Source organism: Panthera uncia (genome assembly GCF_023721935.1).
Source record: "Panthera uncia isolate 11264 chromosome A3 unlocalized genomic scaffold, Puncia_PCG_1.0 HiC_scaffold_11, whole genome shotgun sequence".
Classification (NCBI taxonomy): domain Eukaryota; kingdom Metazoa; phylum Chordata; class Mammalia; order Carnivora; family Felidae; genus Panthera; species Panthera uncia.
In genome coordinates, this window is record NW_026057578.1 from 29,748,840 (window position 1) to 29,770,699 (window position 21,860).

General features: G+C 36.5%; 1 protein-coding gene across 4 annotated transcripts in view; it reads right to left on the reverse strand.

Annotated features, from left to right (window-relative positions):
• The window catches only part of RNF24 (ring finger protein 24), a 76,291-nt gene that overhangs the window by 14,581 nt on the left and 39,850 nt on the right, over nt 1-21,860 (reverse strand). For 3 of the 4 annotated variants that reach the window (XM_049651074.1, XM_049651073.1, XM_049651072.1), the window contains 3 exons: nt 12,643-12,792; nt 6,484-6,526; nt 4,030-4,071 (listed from right to left, as the gene is read on the reverse strand). In XM_049651074.1, the coding sequence (XP_049507031.1) occupies nt 4,030-4,071; nt 6,484-6,526; nt 12,643-12,785 (228 nt within the window). In that variant the 5' untranslated portion in view covers nt 12,786-12,792. Of the gene's footprint in view, nt 1-4,029; nt 4,072-6,483; nt 6,527-12,642; nt 12,793-14,124; nt 17,040-21,860 lie in introns of those variants that run through there. The other variant, XM_049651075.1, reaches the window with a different exon arrangement.

The window sequence follows — 21,860 nt, forward strand, 5'->3', positions numbered from 1 at the left end:
TGATCTCGCGGTTCGTGGGTTAGAGCCCTGCGTCAGGCTCTGTGCTGACAGCTTGGAGCCTGGAACCTTTTTCGGATTCTGTGTCTCCCTCTCTCTCTGCCCCTCCCCTGCTCGCACTCTGTCTCTCTCTCCCTCAAAATAAACAAACACTAAAAAAAAAATTTTTTTTTAAACTAACATCCCTTTGACCAACTTCCCCTAATCTTTTTTCTCTTCTCTCCATGTCCCACGTGATCATGTGTCCTTCTCAAACCCAGTAAAACACCTTGCAGTATGCACATAAATCCATGAACAATGTGGTGTTTATTTTAGTTTACATATGTGATATAAACATTTATATCACTTTATAACTTGTTTTCAGATCCCATTAGAGATCTATCCCAATTGACATATTTACAGATAGAGCTCAGTCCTTAATTTTGTCTGCTTTTATAGTACCTCACTGTATGAATCACTAGATCAGGTTTCTCTTCCTTCCCCCCCTCTCTTGGTAGATAATCTTTGGTAGTATATCATGTTTTATTTATTCACTACACCACTGAAGGACATTTAGCTTGTCTTTGATTTTTCACGATTCTAATTATTCACTAATAACAGTATCCATATCAAAATTCCATGTGCTTACATGGGACAAAGCTATGTCATCACTGTATAATTAGGCTACAGGAATGCACACACACATAAAAGTCTGACAAAATAGTTTCATCACCAAGAAATGCAACTGGAAAAAACCAAATGAACTGCAAAAAATACATGATTGCCTCTGGAAACAAGCTATATATAGAGCAAGGTTAGGTTTTCCTAGCTACAGTTTCAAATAACAGGGAGAGGGGATCAGCAGCTTAGTCCAATTTAGCAAAATTGGAATTGGTGAGTGCAAGTGAAATACTAACTCTGATACATAATGATGCAACCAACACAGTGTACTCATTCAAGATAAAAGATCCATTATAAACTAATGGGTCAAAACCAATAAGGAAGACTTCGTTCCTGAGGAACCTGGTTATTCAACATGGGTAATGTATGTCAGAATTTAATTTTTCCATTTATGGTCATCAAAGAGACCCCAAATAGAAAAGAGATCATCCTCTATTACTTTATGTTAATTTTGGGAAAATTTAAAAATCAAACAGAAATTGATGCTTGGGTTTATTCCAAGGTTAGATCTAAAATGCTGTAACACAGCAACTCTTTGTTAAAAAAATGCAGATGAACTATTGGGACCTCATCAAGATAAAAAGCTCTGCACAGCAAAGGAATCAGTCAACAAAACTAAAAGGTGATTCCATTCCAGTGGAATGGGAGAAGATACCTGCAAATGACATATTGGATAAAGGGTTAGTATACAAAATCTATAAAGAACTTACCAAACTCAATACTCAAAAAACAAGTAATCCAGTGAAGAGATGGGCAGAAGGCATGAATAGATACTTTTCCAAAGAAGACATCTAGATGGCTGACAGACACACGAAAAGATGCTCAACATCACTCATCATCAGGGAAATACAAATCAAAACCACAATGAGATACCACCTCACACCTGCCAGAATGGCTAAAGTTAACAACTCAGGAAACAAAAGGTGTTGGCAAGGATGCAGAGAAAGGAACTCTCTTGCACTGTTGGTGGGAATGCAAACTGGCACAGCCACTCTGGAGAACAGTAGGGAGGTTCCTCAAGAAGCTAAAAATAGAACTATGATCCAGCAATTGTACTACTAGGTATTTATCCAAAGGATATAAAAATGCTGATTCGAAGGGGCACATGTACCCCAAATGGTGTGTGTGTGTGTGTATACATACACACACATACATGTATGATGGAATATTACTTGGCAATTGAAAAGAATGAAATCTTACCATCTCCAACAATGTGGATGGAACTGGAGGGTATTATGCTAAATGAATTAAGTCATTTAGGAAAGACCAATATCATATGATTTCACTCATGTGGAACTTGAGAAACAAAGCAGATGTACATAGGGGAAGGCAAGGAAAAATAAGATAAAACAGAGAGGGAGGGGCACCTGGGTGGCTCAGTCGGCTGGGTGTCTGACTTCGGCTCAGGTCATGATCTCACAGTCTGTGAGTTCGAGCCCTGTGTCGGGCTCTGTGCTGACAGCTCTGAGCCTGGAGCCTGCTTCGGATTCTGTGTCTCCCTCTCTCTCTGCTCCTCCCCTGCTCATGCTCTGTCTCTCTCTGTCTCAAAAATAAATAAAAACATTAAAAAAAAAACACAAAAAAACCCCAAAAAAACAGAGAGGGAGGCAAACCACAATAGACTCTTAAATACAGAAAACAAACTGAGGGTTGCTGGAGGGAAGATGGGCGGGATGATGGGCTAAATGGGTGGTGGGTACTAAGGAGGGCACTTGATGGAATAAGCACTGGGTGTTATATGTAAGTGATGAATCATTGGGTTCTACTCCTGAAACCAATGCTACACTATATGTTAACTAACTTGAATTTAAATAAATTAAAAAAAAAAGGAAAAAAAATATGCAGAAATAGCAAAGGTGCAGTAGAAATTTTCAAAGTGTTTGACGATAACAGAAATCATTGTTTTATTATTATTGAAATAATTTCACAAATTAACTCTTTTTGAAGAGACTGGCAATGTAGCTGCCCCACAATGAGATTATATAAAACACAGATATTATAATTTGCAGCTTTCCAACTCCTTGCTTTACAAATAAATTAAAGAACTCAGAAAGGAAGAGAAAAGGGTCCTAAAATTAAAAATAAAATCACTGGGTTCTACTGAACGATTGTAGTCAGAGATGACACAAAGAGTAAAATGAAAAAGAATTCTGGGGCGCCTTTGTGGTTCAGTCGGTTAAGCATCCGACTCTTGATTTCAGCTCAGGTCATGATCTCACAGTCCCTGAGATTGAGCCCCACATCGGGCTCTGTGCTGACGGTGCAGAGCCTGCTTGGGATTCTCTCTCCCTCTCTCTCTGCCCCTCCCCTGCTCGTGCTGTCCCTCTCAAAATAAATGAACATTAAAAAAAATTCTCATAGACAATGTGTATGAAAGTGTACAGCAGGATACACACATACTTTTGATTTACGTTACAAAGCACAGTAAAATTGTGAACACCTGGGAGCCAACCATGCAACCTCATCACTAGACAATCCCAAGGAATCATATCTTCCCTTATGTTCTTCTCTATTCTATCCCCTTGCCTCATCTCCCCAAATCCCCACCCCCAAGAAGTAATCATTGTCTCTTTTGTGCCATTGATATGAAGGAACGACTAGGAATATTTTTAAGAGTGAAAGTAGTGCAAACTCATCTTGAGTAGAAAAACAAATTTGTATCTATCTACTACTCATATCAGGGACAACATGCAGCATCCCTATTACTATGAAATCTTACATCAGCACCATTTCTATTAAAAATATGAGTTGTAATACTCTTTTTTAAAAAAATTGCTTTTAACGTTTATTCATTTTTGAGGGATAGAGTGTGAGCAGGGAGGGGCAGAGAGAGAGGGAGACACAGAATCCAATGCAGGCTCCAGGCTCTGAGCTGTCAGCACAGAGCCTGATGCAGGGTGTGAACCCACGAATAGGGAGATCATGACCTGAGCTGAAGTCGGACACTTAACTGACTGAGCCACCTAGGCACCCGAGTTACATTACTCTCTTATGTCTTCTCACAATTGATTTTTATGTGACCTCACTTTCAATTATCCTATTAAGGGCTGATAAAAATAAGCCTAATTTTTTTAACTTCTTAAAATAAAGATAGTTAAGCATATCACTTCTATTAGATAATAGCTCAAGAAAAGATTAAAACGCTTAACAGGGGGCCTGGCTCAGTTGGTGATCGACTCTTGATTTCAGTTCAGGCCATGATCTCATGGTTTGTGGGATCAAGCCCCACGTCTAGCTCAGCACTAACAGCATGGAGCCTGCTTGGGATTCTCTCTCTCCCTCCCTCTCTGCCCCTTCCCCAGTCGTTCTCTCTCTCTCTCAAAATAAATTAATAAACTTGAAAAAAAGATTAAATATTTATAGGCAACTTACCTCATGTAAATTCAGTTCTTTTACTTTCTCTTTTAATATAACCTGTAAGACATAAAAGTATGTCATACTCATTTAAATGTGTAATTAAAAAATATCTCATTATACTCACACATATTTTTCTATTGTATATGTTACTCATTTCCCCTCTTATTCAATATTAGAGAAAATCTCTTTTATAGCTTGAGACAGAACATTTTTTTAGCAACATTCTTTCTTTGAAAAAAAATTTTTTTTTAATGTTTATTTTTGAAGGAGAGAGAGATAGACCACAAGCGGGGGAGGGGCAGCTAGTGAGGGAGACACAGAATCTGAAATGGGCTCCAGGCTCTGAGCTGTCAGCACAGAGCCCAACACAGGGCTCAAACTCATGAACCATGAGATCATGACCTGAGCTGAAGTCAGATGCTTAACCAACTGAGCCAGCCAGGTGCCCCAGCAACATTTTTTCAACTTGAGCAATGATGCAATGTTCTCCCAAAAAGCAATTTTAAATCCCTTTGGGTATAGATTAACTTTTAGGAAAAGACATTAATACATTCTCATCTGGACTAAGTGCTAACCTAGGAGGAAAATAAATGAGGTCGACTCTCATGGTTCAGTAAAACACAGTATTGGCTGATGGGAAGTGAACGATTACTAATATATAAAAGATTAAAAAATAAGGTCAATCTTAATTTTAGAAGTTTTGCTTATTATTTTGCATTACTATCCCCAGGAAATTTTAGCTCTACCCAGACTTATGTAAATGAACTTAAAATTCATCCAGTCCCTAACCTGACTCTGTGGTGACTGGATACCAGTTAAAAAAAAATGCCAAGTGATACGAGGATGGATTATTATTTAAAAAGAAAGTTTCTGAGAATAAACAGCTTATTAGAACTACATGCCATCTTAAAGTGAAAAAACAGGCAAGTGAAATTTGGAGAAAATCTCCCAATTTTGAGTATCTTATATTCCTGAACCAAAAATGGTTTTCAGGGCATATTACATTATCAGAAATCAAAAGCTACCATCCGGCTACACAGGGATGTACTAAATTTCCAACTCAGTAGATTTTAAAGACCATTTTACTTTCTGTCTTCTTACTGTATTAATTCTATCAGTCAATTTCACTTCTTGAATAACCATCAAGGCCAATTTTACTTTCTACTTAGCTTACATACAAATCTTATAGGCTGTCAAGTTTACGATAATGTTGAGACAACAGGATTCATTCATTTAGAAAAACTGAAACATTCAACTCTGTGTATAAATCCCACATGAGACCTATGGGAAAGAGCGTGGGGTTACCTATGAACATCAGTGTATACATCTAAGGAACTTGACAAGGAGCTCAGGTTTCAAAAAGACACGAACAAAAGATGTATAAAAAAAGATACGTAATCCTAAAACAGTGACATGGTCCTGTAGTGTCAGTGTCAGTTAAAGGTTAAAGGCCCAGGGGCGCCTGGGTACCTCAGTTGGTTGAGCGGCCGGCTTCGGCTCAGGTCATGATCTCACAGTCCGTGAGTTCGAGCCCCACGTCGGGCTCTGTGCTGACAGCTTAGAGCCTGGAGCCTGTTTCAGATTCTGTGTCTCCTTCTCTCTGACCCTCCCCCGTTCATGCTCTGTCTCTCTCTGTCTCAAAAATAAATAAACGTTAAAAAAAAAAATTAAAATAAGCTAAAGCTTGCCCCACAACCCTTCAAAAAAAACCAACAAAAAAACTAAAAAAAAAAAAAAAAAAAGCAAACAAAATCTAAACAACAGAAAGCAAAAAACTAAGGACAACAAAAATAATTTCATACTTTTGACCAAAACAAAATTAAGGAACACCTAGACCCACTGTTTGGAGTAAAATGTTAATGGATGACACATGGAAGAAAAAACAAATTTTACTTGGCCGTCAAGAAAAGCTAAGTTTATTACCTTAAAAAACAAATCAGTAAAAGGATGATAGTACAAAGGGCTAGGGGTTAACAATAATGACCCAAGTATTTGGATTTCTGGTGGTGTGACATTAATAGAAAGGGGGAGGAGATGAGATCACTATAATACAACTGGTCCCCTCTGAGGAGCTGGTGTCTTCTACTGGAAGAGGTGAAAAAAAAAAAATTCATTTCATGGAATCTCTGAATGCCACTAGATTAACCATAGCTTTAAGGATTATAAACCACAGCATCTCCCTTTAGCAAAATGTTGGCTAAACCTCCCTGTTATATTATTATATCATCTGAACTTTCTATAACTTCAAATAATACTTAAAGAAAATACTTAAAGAAGTTGACCTATTTTGTATTACAAACTGGCAAGTGAAATGCTAAAATGAACGCAAGTAAATTCAGCCCCAGATTAAAATATGAGTGGAAACCTAAATTCTCATTTTTTGGCAACAAAACAAAACAAACAAAAAACAACCAAAAAAACAAAACAAAAAACATAAAGATCAAAGCCAATCTGAAGTAAATTTCTCACCTGTTTGTAGGCATAAAATTCTTTGTGTGCTTGATGTCTTAGCCTAAAAGACAGAATATGAGTAATGTGATATTGAGGTTTCCAATGTAACAATTTGATAAAAATCTTAAACAGATTTTTGATATTAATTTATATCATTTATTGTTTAAAATCCAAAACCTTTATCCTGAAAAATACCCACATGACCTGTTACCATGTTATGACAATAACCATAAAATATTATCAAAATATTAACTCAAGTGAAATCTCATTAAAACAAAATCTTAACACAACAAATATTTTAATGAACAAGCCTCAATTTATATTGGTGATAGTCCACTGGTTTCAGTAATATTTAATATATTACATTTTTCTTAATTAAAAAAATTAAGTATAACATCCATCTAATAATGTACAAAAACTTTAAGAATACAGTTAAATATGTTAAAATATATGTATTTATACACTGCTGTAACTATCACCCAGATCAAGATATAGAACATTTCCAGGACCCCTGAAATGACTCGTCCCAATCAGTATCTACTCCTAAGAGGTACCCACTATCTTGATTTCTACCATTACAGATTAACTGTGCTTGTTTTGAGCTTCACATAAATGGATCATTTGGTACACTTTTTATGTTGGCTTTCAGCTAACAAATACTTGTGAAATTCATCCATATTGCAGTAAATCTTTCTGACTGACATATAGTGCTCCACTGTGTGAATATAAGACTATCCATTCCACTGTTGATGAATATTTAGGTTACTTCCAGTTTGGGGCTATTATAAAGCTGCTATACAAATTCTTCTACATGTCTTTTAGCAGACATATAGACTCAATTCTGTTGAGTATATACGTAGGAGTAGAATTGCTAGTCAAAATGCTTATACCAATTTCTACTCCTAGATGTAATGCATGAGAGCTCTAGCTGTTTTACATTTTTGCCACTACTTGGTAGGGTTGATTAAAAATTTTTTTAGCTGGACTAAAGCCCAGGGCTCTGTCGGTTAAGCATCAGACTTTGGTCAGGTCTTGATCTCATGGTTCGTGGGTTCGAGCCCTGTGTTGGGCCCTGTGCTGACAGCTCAAAGCCTGGAGCCTGTTTCAGATTCTGTGCCTCCCTCTCTCTCTCTGCCTCTTCCCCATTTGTGCTCTGTCTCCCTCTTAAAAATAAACATTAAAAAAAAATTTAGCCAATCTGACAGGCCTATTCAGTGGTATCTCATTTCAGTTTTAATTTGCATTTCCCAAATGATGTTAAGAACCCTTTTATATGCTTATTGTCCATTTGTATATCTTCCTTTAAAAAATACCTATTTGGGTCTTTAAAAAATGAGTTACCTTTTTCTTATCAATTTTTCTTTACATATATTATATATATATTAGATATCTAATATATCTAATATATATATGTATACATACATATATTAGATATACTCTGTTGGGTCTATGTACTGCAATTATCTCCTACTCTGTGGCTTGCATTTTCACTCTCTTGATGGGTGTATCTTTTGATGAACAGAAGCTTTTAATTTAAATTAAGTCTAATTTATAAACTCTTCCCAATAATGTCAGTTCTTTTTGTGTCCAGTTAAAGAAATCTCTGTCTACCCCTAGATCATGAAGATATTCTCTTGTGTGTACTGTGAAAACAATGTGTTATTTTACCTATCACATTTAGGTATCCATTTGAAATTACTTACAATCCATCTGAAATTAGTCTTTATATATATGATGTGAGTAGGGGTTAAGATTCTTTTTATCCACATGCAGATTTTCATTTGACTCATTTATTGAAAAGTCCCTATTTTCCCTTTTGCATTTCAGTGGCATATCTGTTGGAAGACAGACCCAATATGTGGGTCTGTTTCTAGAGTTTCTATTCTGTTCCACTGGTCTATTTGCCTGTTCTTGTATACTAGGTTGAACAGTGTAAAAAATTCATGTCTGCTGGAACCTCAGAATGTAGCCCTATTTGGAAATAGAGTCTTTGTAGATTATTTAGTTAAAATGAAGTCATATTGGGATTAGGGTAGACCCTAAATCCAATACAACTGGTGTCCTTAGAAGAGAAGAGAGAACATACAGAAACACAGGGAAGAAGGCCAGGTAAAGATAGAGACAGACTGAAATGATACAGCTACAAGCCAAAGAACATCAAGGATTTCTGGTAACTACCAGGAACTAGCAGAGGCAAGGAAAGATCCTCTCTTAGAGCCTTCGGAGGAAGCATGGACCTGCTGACACCTTGATTTCAAACTTCTAGCCTTCAGAACTGGATTTAATGTTTATTTTTGAGTCAGAGAGAGCGCGAGCAGGGCAGGGGCAGAGAGAGAGGGAGACACAGAATCCAAAGCAGGCTCCAGGCTCTGAGCCGTCAATGCAGAGCTGGACATGGGGCTCGAATCCACAAATCATGGGATGAGATCATGACCTGAGCTGGCCAAAGTTGCATGCTTAACTGAGCCACCCAGGTGCCCCTAGTGGGTTAGGTGTATTAAATGCATTTTTGATTATGATATTCTCAACTTACATTGGGTTTACTGGGATGTAACCCCACTGTAAGTTGAGGAAGATCTGTACGTGTATATTGTTCTCCAGTTACTTTCATCTCTGTCTTAAAAAGGTATTCTCCTACTTAAAACTAATAGCAGTATAGGGATGCTTGGCTGGCTCACTTGGAAGAGTTATGCAACTCTTGATCTCAGGGTCGTGAGTTCTAGCCCCACATTGGATGTAGAGATTACTTAAATAAACTTAAAAAAAAAAAGAACTAATACCACTATAACTTTTAAGTGTGTCTCCTCTCACCTCCATGGTTCATTCCTTCTCACAAATCCTTCACAACTAGCTCACTCTCCTTAATACTATTTATATTATACTGTATTTATTAATATGCCTGAATCTCTTAAGACAAACACCAAAATACTTCCTTGATTCTATAGCAAACTGCACACCTACCCTACCCCAACCTAGTCTTTTCTCAGCCAAGATTCTTCAAAGAGGAGGTCATATTTCTTGTATTCATTTTCACCTGCTGGTCAGGCCTTGCCCCATTACAGTCCACCTTTCATCACCCCTGTATCCATGCTACTGAAACTTTTCTAACTAAAATTATAGACGCAAGCTTAATTGTCAAATGTAATGGGAACTTTTGACATAACTGACTTAATCCACTGAAATGCTACTTGTGGGGTTCCTGTCCTATGATTTTTCTTCCTATCTTCTTCTATCCCCTTCTAGTCTCTTCTATGGGATCCTCTTAAATATCAGTGTTTTCCTAGGATTTTGTCCTGGATCCATTTTATTTCTCTATACACATTCTTTCTAGGGGACCCTCCTGGCCTCAGCTTCTACCTATTATTACATGACTCCCTTTTTCTAGACAGATTTCTTATAAGCTTTAGACCTATATATCCAACTGTGTATTAAATATTTTGACTGTTACACAAAAAAACTGTCATCCCATGTCTAAAATGGAATCTATCATCTTTCCACCCCAAACTTGCCTGTTTAGCTCTATAAAGGGACTGCTATCTTCCCAGCTGCCTAAACCAGAAGTCCAGGAACAATTCTGAGCACATCTTTTCTTGTCCATCATTAATATCTGGTCACCAAATTCTGTTCATTTTCACCACCCAAATATTACTCACAACCATCCATAACACCCTATGTAGCTCTACTGTCATTATCTTGGTTTAAGACCTTAAAATTTTTGTTAGATAACTCAAAATCCCCCCCATAACTTTAGTTTTCAATTTTTTCTTATTTTTAAGTGTTTATTTTTGAGAGAGAGAGAGAATATGAATGGCCTGAGAATGAGAATGAATGGGGGAGGGGCAGACAGAGAGGGAGCCACAGAATCCAAAGCAGGCTTTGGGTTATCAGCACTGAGACCAATGTGGGACTCAAACCCAGAAACTGTGGGATCATGACCTAAGCTGAAGTCGGATGCTCAACTGACTGAGCCACTTAAGAAGCCCCAGCTTTGATCATTTTAAAGGAGCTGAATCCATAAATCTCCAGATTAACTGCAAATGACTTGTTAAATCCAAATTTAATATATGAAAGGTTAAAACTAACACTAGGTTCATCAGAAAGGAAAAGCTCCTTACATCATGATTTAATTTTCAAAATGGTACCACTGACTTGTAAATGAAGTTTAGAAATGTTTGAACATTTCTAAAAGATTGGTTTCTCTAATTAGACAAGATAATTTTATTTTAGTATAGCAGATCCCCACTTATTTGCTTTGTTAGATAAATAATAAAAAAGATACAGAAAGGATAAAATGAAGTACAATGGTAATATATGAAGACAACCGTTATCATTTTTTTCCCTTTCTCTACCTATTTGCTTGATTATTCAAAGGAATACAATGAAGTAAAATGGTGTTTCACAATTGATTTCTCAAAAAACTTACCCAGAATCACAATTGGTATATTAGTGTTTTTCTTAAAACAAGGTTAAAGGCTTAATTCTTAGACATAGTAATAAAAACTATACTATGAGCTAGCTTGAATATTTTAGAATATTTTACATATATAAAACTCCTTCATTAATGAATCTTTAAAAAATCTTTTGTGGGGCGCCTGGGTGGCTCGGTCGGTTAAGCATCCGACTTCGGCTCAGGTCATGATCTCACGGTCCGTGAGTTCGAGCCCCGTGTCAGGCTCTGTGCTGACAGCTCAGAGCCTGGAGCCTGTTTCAGATTCTGTGTCTCCCTCTCTCTCTGCCCCTCCCCTGTTCATGCTCTGTCTCTCTCTGTCTCAAAAATAAATAAATGTTAAAATTAAAAAAAAAATTTTTTTTGTTATATTATTTTATCTTTTAAAATATAATTTGGTTTCAAATATTAAATTCACAAATTTCTTAGTTAAAACCACTATTTATAGCGAAACCAAAAAATTTAGTAGATCTGAGAAAAGAAATAACAACAACAAAAAATCAGCAGTCCTCTGCCATCCTCCCCAAAGATAATCATATTTTAAGGTTATGAGGTCCTATTTTTGCTATGGCTAATTCCTTCATTCAAAAAAAAAAAAAAGCCAAATATTTACATAACATTTATCAAACTATTATTAAAAAAATGTTAGAAAAAAGAAATTTCTGCAAATAACATTTTTCCTAAATGCTATAATTATATTAGTTAAGTGTTTATTTATTACTCTGAGAAAGACCTAAAAATCCTAAGTAGCCAGCATATCTATGAGAGGTAAGAAGTGATTACATTTTGTGAGAACTTCAAAAAAGATTCAATTTCTGTAGGAATGTAGACTTATTTATCAGAATATTGGAAACAATACACTAAATTCATTCAAATTTGACCATCAGTGAGTAGTCACTGGTGGCAACAATTAATTATTGCTTAAAGACATCTGATGAGGGTACGTATCGTAACCATAATCACATTCTGTACAAGCACTAAAAATTGTTAGAGGTGTAGGTGTTTAATAAAATCCAACTTTCTACTCTTTTACTCATAAAGCTCTTTGAACAATACAGTATATTAATTTTTACAGTCTTTAAGTTTCAGCTTTGAAAACTTAAAAAGAATAAGACGTTTGTTTAAACAATTATGAGTAAGTCAACTGTGAATCTTTACTGGCCAAATCCATTACTCCTTCATGTGAGGTGTTATCCTTTGTCACTTCTCCATACACGTGCTGCAGAGCTTTTGGAATATTTAGTGTTTTATGCAGATAATCAATCACCTGAACACTTGACCAAAGGAACTTAAAATCTTAAGAGACCACAAGAACCTGTTTAAAGGCTTGGACCTTGTCTTGGACATTGTTTTCTAATCCCTAATGACTTTAGCTAACAATGACGCAACACCATCCTTGAAAAGATATCTTGAAATCTTTGTGAATGTAGATTAAATCTTGGGAACAGATAATAAGTGTATCTGGACCAGGTGCTAATATGTTAGAAAAATAAATGGGGGCAATTTTCTTCTATAGAGTAAAACACATCCATCAACAAATAGGATTGAAGACTGTATAAAGGTGTTTTATTCATTAGTAACTAACTCACAGAAGGTTAAAATGTTTAGCAACCTTAATTTTAGAAAATTTGCTAATTATTGCACATATACAATTTTTTAACCTAAGGGCAAAAAGCTGATTTATAATTGATTAATATATTCTGAAGTAACACAGAATGAAAACTGATTACCTAATCAAGTAGCAACAGAAGAGTAAACTAAGGATGAAGACAAATATAGCAGTGCCAAAAACCACAATATATATGTTGAGAGGCAGATTCTGGAATCCAATATTAGGCATCCTGAAGTTGTAATGTGGGAAATCCGAGCTCATGGATGAACTGTGGGGGGGAAGAAAAGAAAGGAAAAAAATTAGGTTATAAAGACTAAGAACCAAGATAGCATTATCTTTGAATGTATATAGACGCAATAATTTTCTTACGACTTGACCCCATTTGAAATAAATATGATAGACAAAGAGTTAATATTCTTGCCATTCATTTATCATGCTATAAATATATTTTATTTTTAAAAATTTGTTTTTTAAAGATCATCAGTTTATTTGAAAGGTGATCACCAGAGGATAGCACTTTAAATTTCCAATATTGATAAATTTTAAATTGTGACAATTTAAAGTTATAAATAAGGTTATTTTCCCTTCCTTTAACACATCATAATATTGTTTTAAGGACTACAATGAAATATTTTAGGCTGAAAACTTTCTTAGTATCCTCTTAAAAAGGTTTTGAATTTCTTGTCTAGTTGTGGGGTTTTTTTTCCCCCTTTCTTTTAAATTTAAATTTTAGTTAATATACAGTGCAATACTGGTTTCAGGAGTAGAATTCAGGGATTCATCACTTACATACATCACCCAACTAGCCCATCTCCCACCTCCCTCCCTCTGTCAACCCATAGTTTGTTCTTTATCATTAAGAGTCTCTTGTGGTTTGTTTCTCTTCTCTTCCTCCGCTCCTTCCCATATGTTCATCTGTTTTGTTTCTTAAATTCCACATATGAGTGAAACATGTTATTTCTCTTTCTCTGACTGACTTACTTCATTTAGCATAATACACATCATTGCAAATGGTAAGATTTCATTCTTTTTGATGGCTGAGTATATATATACATACCACATGTATGTATATATCCATTCTTCTTTATCCATTCATCAGTCGATGGACATTTGGGCTCTCTCCATAGTTTGGTTATTGTTGATAATGTTGCTATAAACATTAGGGTGTATGTACCCCTTTGAATCTGTATTTTTGTATCCTTTGGGTAAATACCTAATAGTGCAATTGCTGGATAGTAGGGGAGTTCTACTTTTAGCTTCTTGAGGAACCCCCATAGTGTTCTCCAGAATGGCTGCACCAGTTTGCATTCCCACCAACAGTGCAGGAGAGTTCCCCTTTCTCTGCATCCTCACCAACACCTGTTATTTTTTGTGTTGTTAATTTTAGCTATTCTGACATGTGTGAGGTGGTACCTCATGATGGTTTTGATTTATATTTCCCTGATGATGAGTGTTATTGGGCATTTTTTCATGTGTCTCAGCCATCTGGATATCTTCTTTGGAAAAGCGTCTATTCATGTCTTCTGCCCATTTCTTAACTGGGTTATTTGTTTTTTGGGTATTGAGTTTGGTAAGTTCTTTATAGATTTTGGATACTAACCATTACCAGATATGCCACTTGCAAATATCCTCTTCCATTCCACAGGCTGTTTTTTGGTCTTGTTGATTGCTTCCCTTACTGTGCAGCTTTTTTTTATCTTGATGAGGTCCCAATAGTTCATGCTTGCTTTTGTTTCCCTTGCCTTCGGTGACAAGTCTAGTAAGAAGTTGCTCTAGACAAGGTCAAAGAGGTTAATGCCCATGTTCTCCTCTAGGATTTTGATGGTTTCCTGTCTCACATTTAAGTCTTCATCCATTTTGAATTTATTTTTGTGTATAGTGTAAGAAAGTGGTCCAGTTTCATTCTTCTCTATGTTGCTGTCCAGTTTCCCCAACACCATTTGTTGAACAGACTTTTTTCCATTGGATATTCTTTCCTGCTTTGTCAAGGATTAGTTGACCATATAGTTGTGGGTATGCCACAAATATTTATTCAGTACTTACTATGTACTTGACACTACTCTAGAGACTTGAGATCCTACCTAAAACACCTTTACAAGTTACATTCATTCATGAAAAGGTACTTCACTGAAGTAATGCCAGGAATCAATAGACATATGAAAAAGTTCAACCTCAAAGTGCAAACTGTGCCCCACCCCGCCAAAACAAAAACAGAACAAGTCTTAAGATCTTAAAAACTTTGTAACCTTTAAAGTAAGGAACATTAATAATGGTAAAATATTGGCAATAACTTAGATATCTCACAAGGAGGTAATGATGAAATAATTTTGTTAAGTCATGTTACAGTATTATGAGGTCATAAAAATCTGTTTCGGAAAATTTTAATGTCAAGGGAAATATAAGGATATGTGGGAAAAATTAAGCAGGATATAGATTGTATATTAAACATGATCCCATGGGGCACCTGAGTGGCTCAGTCGGTTGAGCATCCAATTTCAGCTTAGGTCATAATCACACAGTTTGTGGGTTCAAGCCCTGTGTCGGGCTCTGTGCTGACAGCTCAGAGCCTGGAGCCTGCTTTGGATTCTGTGTCTCCCTCTCTCTTTTCCCCTCCCCTGCTTGCAACTTTGTCTCTCTCTCTCAAAAATAAACAAACATTGGGGCGTCTGGGTGGCGCAGTCGGTTAAGCGTCCGACTTCAGCCAGGTCACGATCTCGCGGTCCGTGAGTTCGAGCCCCGCGTCAGGCTCTGGGCTGATGGCTCGGAGCCTGGAGCCTGTTTCCGATTCTGTGTCTCCCTCTCTCTCTGCCCCTCCCCCGTTCATGCTCTGTCTCTCTCTGTCCCAAAAATAAATAAAAAACGTTGAAAAAAAATTAAAAAAAAATAAAATAAAATAAACAAACATTAAAAAATATTTTTAAAAATGATCCCAATTTTGGAAAAGGTTAAAAAAAAGGATATATATGTACACCTATATGGGTAGTACACACTGGTATGTATGTGTGCGTGTATGGCAGAAAAAAGCCTGAGAGCTAATATGTCAAAATGTTAACGGTGGCTTGTGGTTTATTTATTTTTTTTAATTTTTTAATGTTTCATTTATTTTTGAGAGAGAGAGCGAGAGAGAGAGAGAGAGACAGAGTGTGAATAGGGGAGGGACAGAGAGAAAGGGAGACACAGAATCTGAAGCGGGCTCCAGGCTCTGAGCTGTCAGCACAGAGCCTGACGCGGGGCTCAAACCCACAAACCGCGAGACACGACCTGAGCCGAAGCTGGATGCTTACCCAACTGAGCCACCCAGTCGCCCCCATTTTGATTTTCTTCTTTTTTTAACTCCCTTTATTAAGTCAGGCCCTGTTCTGAGCATTTTAATGACTTTATTTTATCTCCACATAAAACTTCTATGTAGGTAGGTACCATAATATCTCCCATTTTATAGATGAGGAAACCAAAGATTAGAGAGTTTTGGTCACATAGTCATGACTGACCAAGTATGTACAGGAGCCAGGGCTTCTCCACCTCCAAAGCCAGTGCGCCCTCACCCTATATGTTCTACAATCTTTTTCTTGTGTTGTTCTTATAATCAGAAAACAGCAAATATTGTTTAAACCTTAAAAAGGGGGATATTTCTGTCCGTTTGTTTGGTAATACCAATCTCACCACATAGTTCAAAACCCAAGAATGGAGGCTGCCCCCTTCATTAGATGATGAGCTACAGTAATAAAGTGGCTCATCACACCTTCTCACTAGAACTTTTCTTGTCATTTGGATCCATTGCAAAATGGTCAAAATGAAGACCAACTGCCAGGCTTGATTATCAAGACCACATATTGATAACTAAATTATAACAATCACTACTGCCAAAATCAAAACAAAAGTAAACAAAAACCTACCAAACAAAGCATTTCAACTTTTATTTACATAAGGTAAATTAAAAATATGTTTACTGATTTTTAATGTCTTTCTTGGTTCCCAGAAGAGTATACTTAAATTGCAGACACTACTGAGATATTGACTGGCTGTATCTAAAATCTAATGTCTTATTATTACTTTAATTTCCAGCTTCTAATAACTTATACCAGGAAGTCAACAGCACAAAGAACAACTTCATCCCATGGAAACTCTTCTCTGAGAACTTCCAAACATAAATAATGGTTAATATTTAGTTTTGAACTTTCAGCCATTTTCTGCAAGTGCTTTTTTACTCAGATACATAATTTCCTTTTTCCTATACTCAGATCATCTTGGAAGGGAAGGAAAGAATTAAGGACAACTTTACTAAATATATCTAGCACATGGGGCGCCTGGGTGGCGCAGTCGGTTAAGCGTCCGACTTCAGCCAGGTCACGATCTCGCGGTCCGTGAGTTCGAGCCCCGCGTCAGGCTCTGGGCTGATGGCTCGGAGCCTGGAGCCTGTTTCCGATTCTGTGTCTCCCTCTCTCTCTGCCCCTCCCCCGTTCATGCTCTGTCTCTCTCTGTCCCAAAATAAATAAAAAACGTTGAAAAAAAAATTAAAAAAAAAATATATCTAGCACATACATTATAGAGTTGTAAGAAAAGTACAGCTGCACAAAACTTCACCCTTAATCTCCACATTGCTGACAGGGCCTCACCTGATGACCCTTGCTACAGTCAAGACTTTGATGATGTCCTTCAATCCCTTAGAAATATCCCTCACCAGACAAATTGGGCTTGGTAAAAGAACTCTCACTTTAGGAAACAAGAGATTAAACATCCATGCTAGAAGGGCTAACAGAGAGGAAATAGGCAAAAAGAAAGCGGTGTGGTAGAAAAAAGGACAGGTTAATAGTCAGCAACTTCGGATATTGCTCCCAGGATAACACTAGCTAGATGTCAGCATTTGGCCCATCTATACCTTAATTATCTCATCTTCAAATGGAGTAATGCCTATGCTACCAACTTCATTGGATTCCTGGAAGGATCAAATGAGACCACAGATACTGAAGTGTCTGAGAACTCCAAGAGTCATGACCAAATACTAAAGTTTTAGTGTGTGTGTGTGTGTGTGTGTGTGTGTGTGTGTGTGTGGGCGTGTGCGTGCATTTGGCAGGGACTGGAGGAGGGGTGACATTAAATAAAAGAACATAAAAGAAGCTCTGACAAAGATCAAGTCTCTGGAGAGGATTTCACCAAACCAAGCACTCCTTTCTCAGGGAGCTCCTCTGCACACACTGTCAAGCTTTGTGTCAAGGGGCCCGCCAATCCAGTCCCCAGTGGTAGGAACTGGAAACTTATCCTTTCTAAAGGCAGCCATCAATACAGGCCAGCAGGGCATGTGTCAGTGGTGTTGAGAACACTGCCCTGCAGGAGTCCTTGCACTGGGTGGCACCACCAACAAAGTCTTGAGGAATTTTGAACAGGTACACAGATATGCAGACTGAGAGGTAGCGCTGCCATTAGAGGGGAAAGACATCTACCTCGGTGCTCCTGAGAGCTGGCTGGCTGCTGAGACTTTCCTAGGAGTTCTCCCTTCTTAGCAAGGCCTTACAACCTATTACCAGAGGGGTGAGGTTGGCAGGGGATATGCTGATGCTGAACACATTTTAGAAATTTTCTCCTTTTCCTTTGATGAATGAAATTGCTTAGCTACAATTGATATGTTGGCCCAATAGCTAAGTAGAGGGTGTATTATTCCAAGATGTTAATCCTGGTGTAGTGACACATTAGTTTTAGAATATTTTCATCATAATATCTTTTCAGTATGAGTATTAATAACCCTTTAAAATGTCATCTTTAAAAAGAGAGCCACTATTCATCATCCTAGTAATAAGCATACTTTGCTACTGAGGTATCACAAATGTAAAAGTTACTTAGGAACTGCTCCTTGTGAGGAGAAACAACATACAATATGCGACTGGATTTTACTTGCCATTTCTGACTTAATTCACGTGAAAACCTTTTTCCTCCTTATGAAATTCATAGTTGCTGAAATCTGTAGTTTCAGCCTAAATTTCAAACCATCTATCTAATTAGGTTATTTATAAAAAGAAAGAAAAAGAAAAACACAGAAGATCTGAGTATTTTATGAGCAATGGGATTTCCCACCAAAATACAAGAGATATGGTTCCACAGGGGACCTGAGTTGAACACAATGCACCACAGCTAGACAGGCTACAGTAGTGTTCTTGAAGTGTGTTTGGTAGCCACATACTTCCTAGGCCAGTTCCTGTTCCCTGGACAATATCACATCATCATCTTCCCAGTAGTTAGTATTCTACTTTAGCTTCAAAAATGCTCAGATAGACAGACACCAATAATCAGACTGCTGTATTTTATAATTTATGGTTCACAAACCATTAAAAAAAATCCTATACTTGTTTCTTATAATACAAAAGCCCAAGAAAAACTTAAGAACAATTATTTTGGGTTTTTAAAATCTTTTTTTTTTTTTTTTTGAAACATGAGATTTTAATTTACATTAAAAAAATGCACCCATGTTGTATGTACCGGTCAAAGAGTCTGGACAAACGAATACACCCATGTTACTACAACCCTAATCAAGATACAGAACACTTTCATTTACCCAGAAAGTTCCCTTGTACCCCTTTGCAGTTAATCACCACTCCCACTGATCTGATTTCTATCATTACCGATTAATATAACAGAATTCCTGGTTATCTTTTTTAGTTGTATTACTGATTTCATGGAAGAAATTTTCACTATGTCCTTTATATAGGTGTTCCTTTCCATTTTTTAAGTCCTTCTTCAGTGGAGCACTTTCTTTTTTCCTATTGTTTTTTAGGTCTTCAACAGAAGAAACATACAATTCACTTGCCATGTTTTGTCCCAATCAAATTCTACAAGAAAATAAGAACTCTGAGGTGCTCATGAATGAAGCAGTCAAGTCCCTTCTATGGTGAGGCATCTGCTGATATGGACAAGTCTCTAGTAGCTAAGAGAACAGAAGTGCTAGCTACAGCTTAGTCCAGTGGGCTCCCTCATTAAGCTAGGAGGGAATACAAAGGATGTGGATACGCACAGAATTCTTTCTTTTACTGATGTTGTTCTCTAATAAAAGGTGGTTTTCACCTTTTATTTTCATAGAATCATGAAAAAACCTTTGAGTCTATGGTCCTATACAACTGTTGGTGGGCAACATGTATGGCTAATGCACACATAACATGGTCGACACCCAGGACTGCCTAAACATTCTTGTGCACTTCTGCCCCAGTACTATTTCTTGAAAAGATATCGCCTGCCCCATTGAATTGCCTTGGGACCTTAACAGAAAATCAGTTGACCATAAATATGTAAAGATTTATTTCTGGGCTCTGAATTACTTCATTGATCTGTATGTCTTTCTTTATTCCAATTTCACACAGTCTTGACTACCATAACTTTGTGGTAAGTTTTGAAATAAAAAAGTGTTAAGTCCTCCAACTTTGATGTTTTTCAATATTGTTTTGACTATTTTGGTTCTTTGTTATTACAAATAAAATTTAGGATCAGCTTGTTAATTTCTGCAAAAAAGCCAGCTGAGATTTTGAAGGAGATTGCTTTAAATCTATAAATTTGGGAAGAACTGCCATGTCAATAATATTGTCTTCAAATGCATGAACATGGAATTTCTCTCATTTAGATGGTCTTTCATTTCTTTCAGATATGTTTTGTAGTTTTCAGTGTATTAGTCTTGCACTTCTTTTGTCAAATTTATTCCTAAGTGTTTTATCCTTTTTAATGCTACTGTGGATGGAATTGTTTTTTTAAATTTGTTTTGGGTTGTCCAATGTTTATATATAGAAATAAACTGATTTTCTCTATAATGATCTTATATCCTGTGACCTTACTGAACTCATTTATTAGTTTTTTTTTATTCCTTTGCATTCCCTAAATGCAGGATGATCACTTCATCTGTGAATAAAGACAGCTTTATATCTTCTTTTCTAATCTGATTGTATTTCATTTTTCTTTCCTGAATTAATTGGCTAGAACCTCCAGTACACTGTTGAAAAGAAGTAGTGAATGCAGACATCCTTTGTTTCCATTCTTAGAGGAAAAGCATTTAGCATTTTATTATTAATTATGATGTTAGGATTTTATGTAGAAATTTTATATGCAAATTTCTTTTATTCCTAATTTGCTGAGAGTATTTAATCATAACAGTCTATTATATTAATTGTTTTCTGATGTTAAATTAATCTTGCATTTCTGGTGTAAATCTCAGTCACAATCATTTTTATATATTCTGGGAATCAGCTTTGTGGAGGATTTATGAAGCTACAGTCATAAAAGATATTGGTCTATAGTTTTCTTTTTTTTTTTTTTATAAAGTTTATTTATTTTGAGAGAGAGAGTGAGTGAGTGAGCAGGGGAGGAGCAGAGAGAGGGAGAGAGAGAGAATTTTAGGCAGGCTCCATGCTGTCAGCACAGAGCCTGATGTGGGGCTCTAACTCACGAACTGTAAGATCATGAACTGAGCCAAAACCAAGAGTTGGACCTTTAACCAATGGAGCCACCTACAGGTGCCCCTGTAGTTTTCCTTTCTTGTGATTTTTTTTTTTTTTTTGGCTTTGGTATCAGGCCAATACCCAGGATACCAAGGTATCATGGTAAGATAACATACTAGTCTCAAAATGAGTTGTGAAGTGCCCCAGTTCCTCTATTTTCTGAAAGAGTTCATGAAAAATTGGTATTATTTCTTCTTTAAATGTTTAGTAAAATTCAGTGAGCCTATCTGGGTTTGGGTTTTTCTTTGTGGGAAGACTTCATAAGTTATTCAATTTGTTTACTGTTCTAGGTCTATTCAGATTTTTTATTTCTTGAGTCAGTTCAGTGATTTGGATCTAAGAATATGCCCATTTCATCTGCATTTTAACATTCATCGTTCATGGTATCCCTTTATAATTCTTTTAATTTTTCTAAGATTTGGTAGTGTGTATCCTCTTTCATTCGGGATTTTAGTAAGTTGTATCTTCCTTTTTACTTGATCAGTTTAGCTCAGAGGTTGGTAAACTAAGGCACATGGCTTATTTTCACATAGTCTATAAGCTAGGAATATTTTTCACATTTTAAAAGGTGTGCTAAAAACTCAAACAAACAAGAATATATGAAAAAGACCACCTGTGGCCCTCAAAGCCCCAAATATTCACTCTCTGGTCCCTTATAAAAAAAATTACCAATTCTTGCTTTAGCTAAAGTTCTCAATTTTGTTAATCTTTTCAAAGAACCAACTTTTAATTTTACTGATTTTCCTCTGCATTTCCTTGTTTTGTATTTCATGGATTTCTACTCTGATCTTTATTACATCCTGCCTTCTACTTGGTTTGGGTTTAGTCTGTTCTTTTTCTACTTCCTTATAGTGGAAGCTTAGGTCAT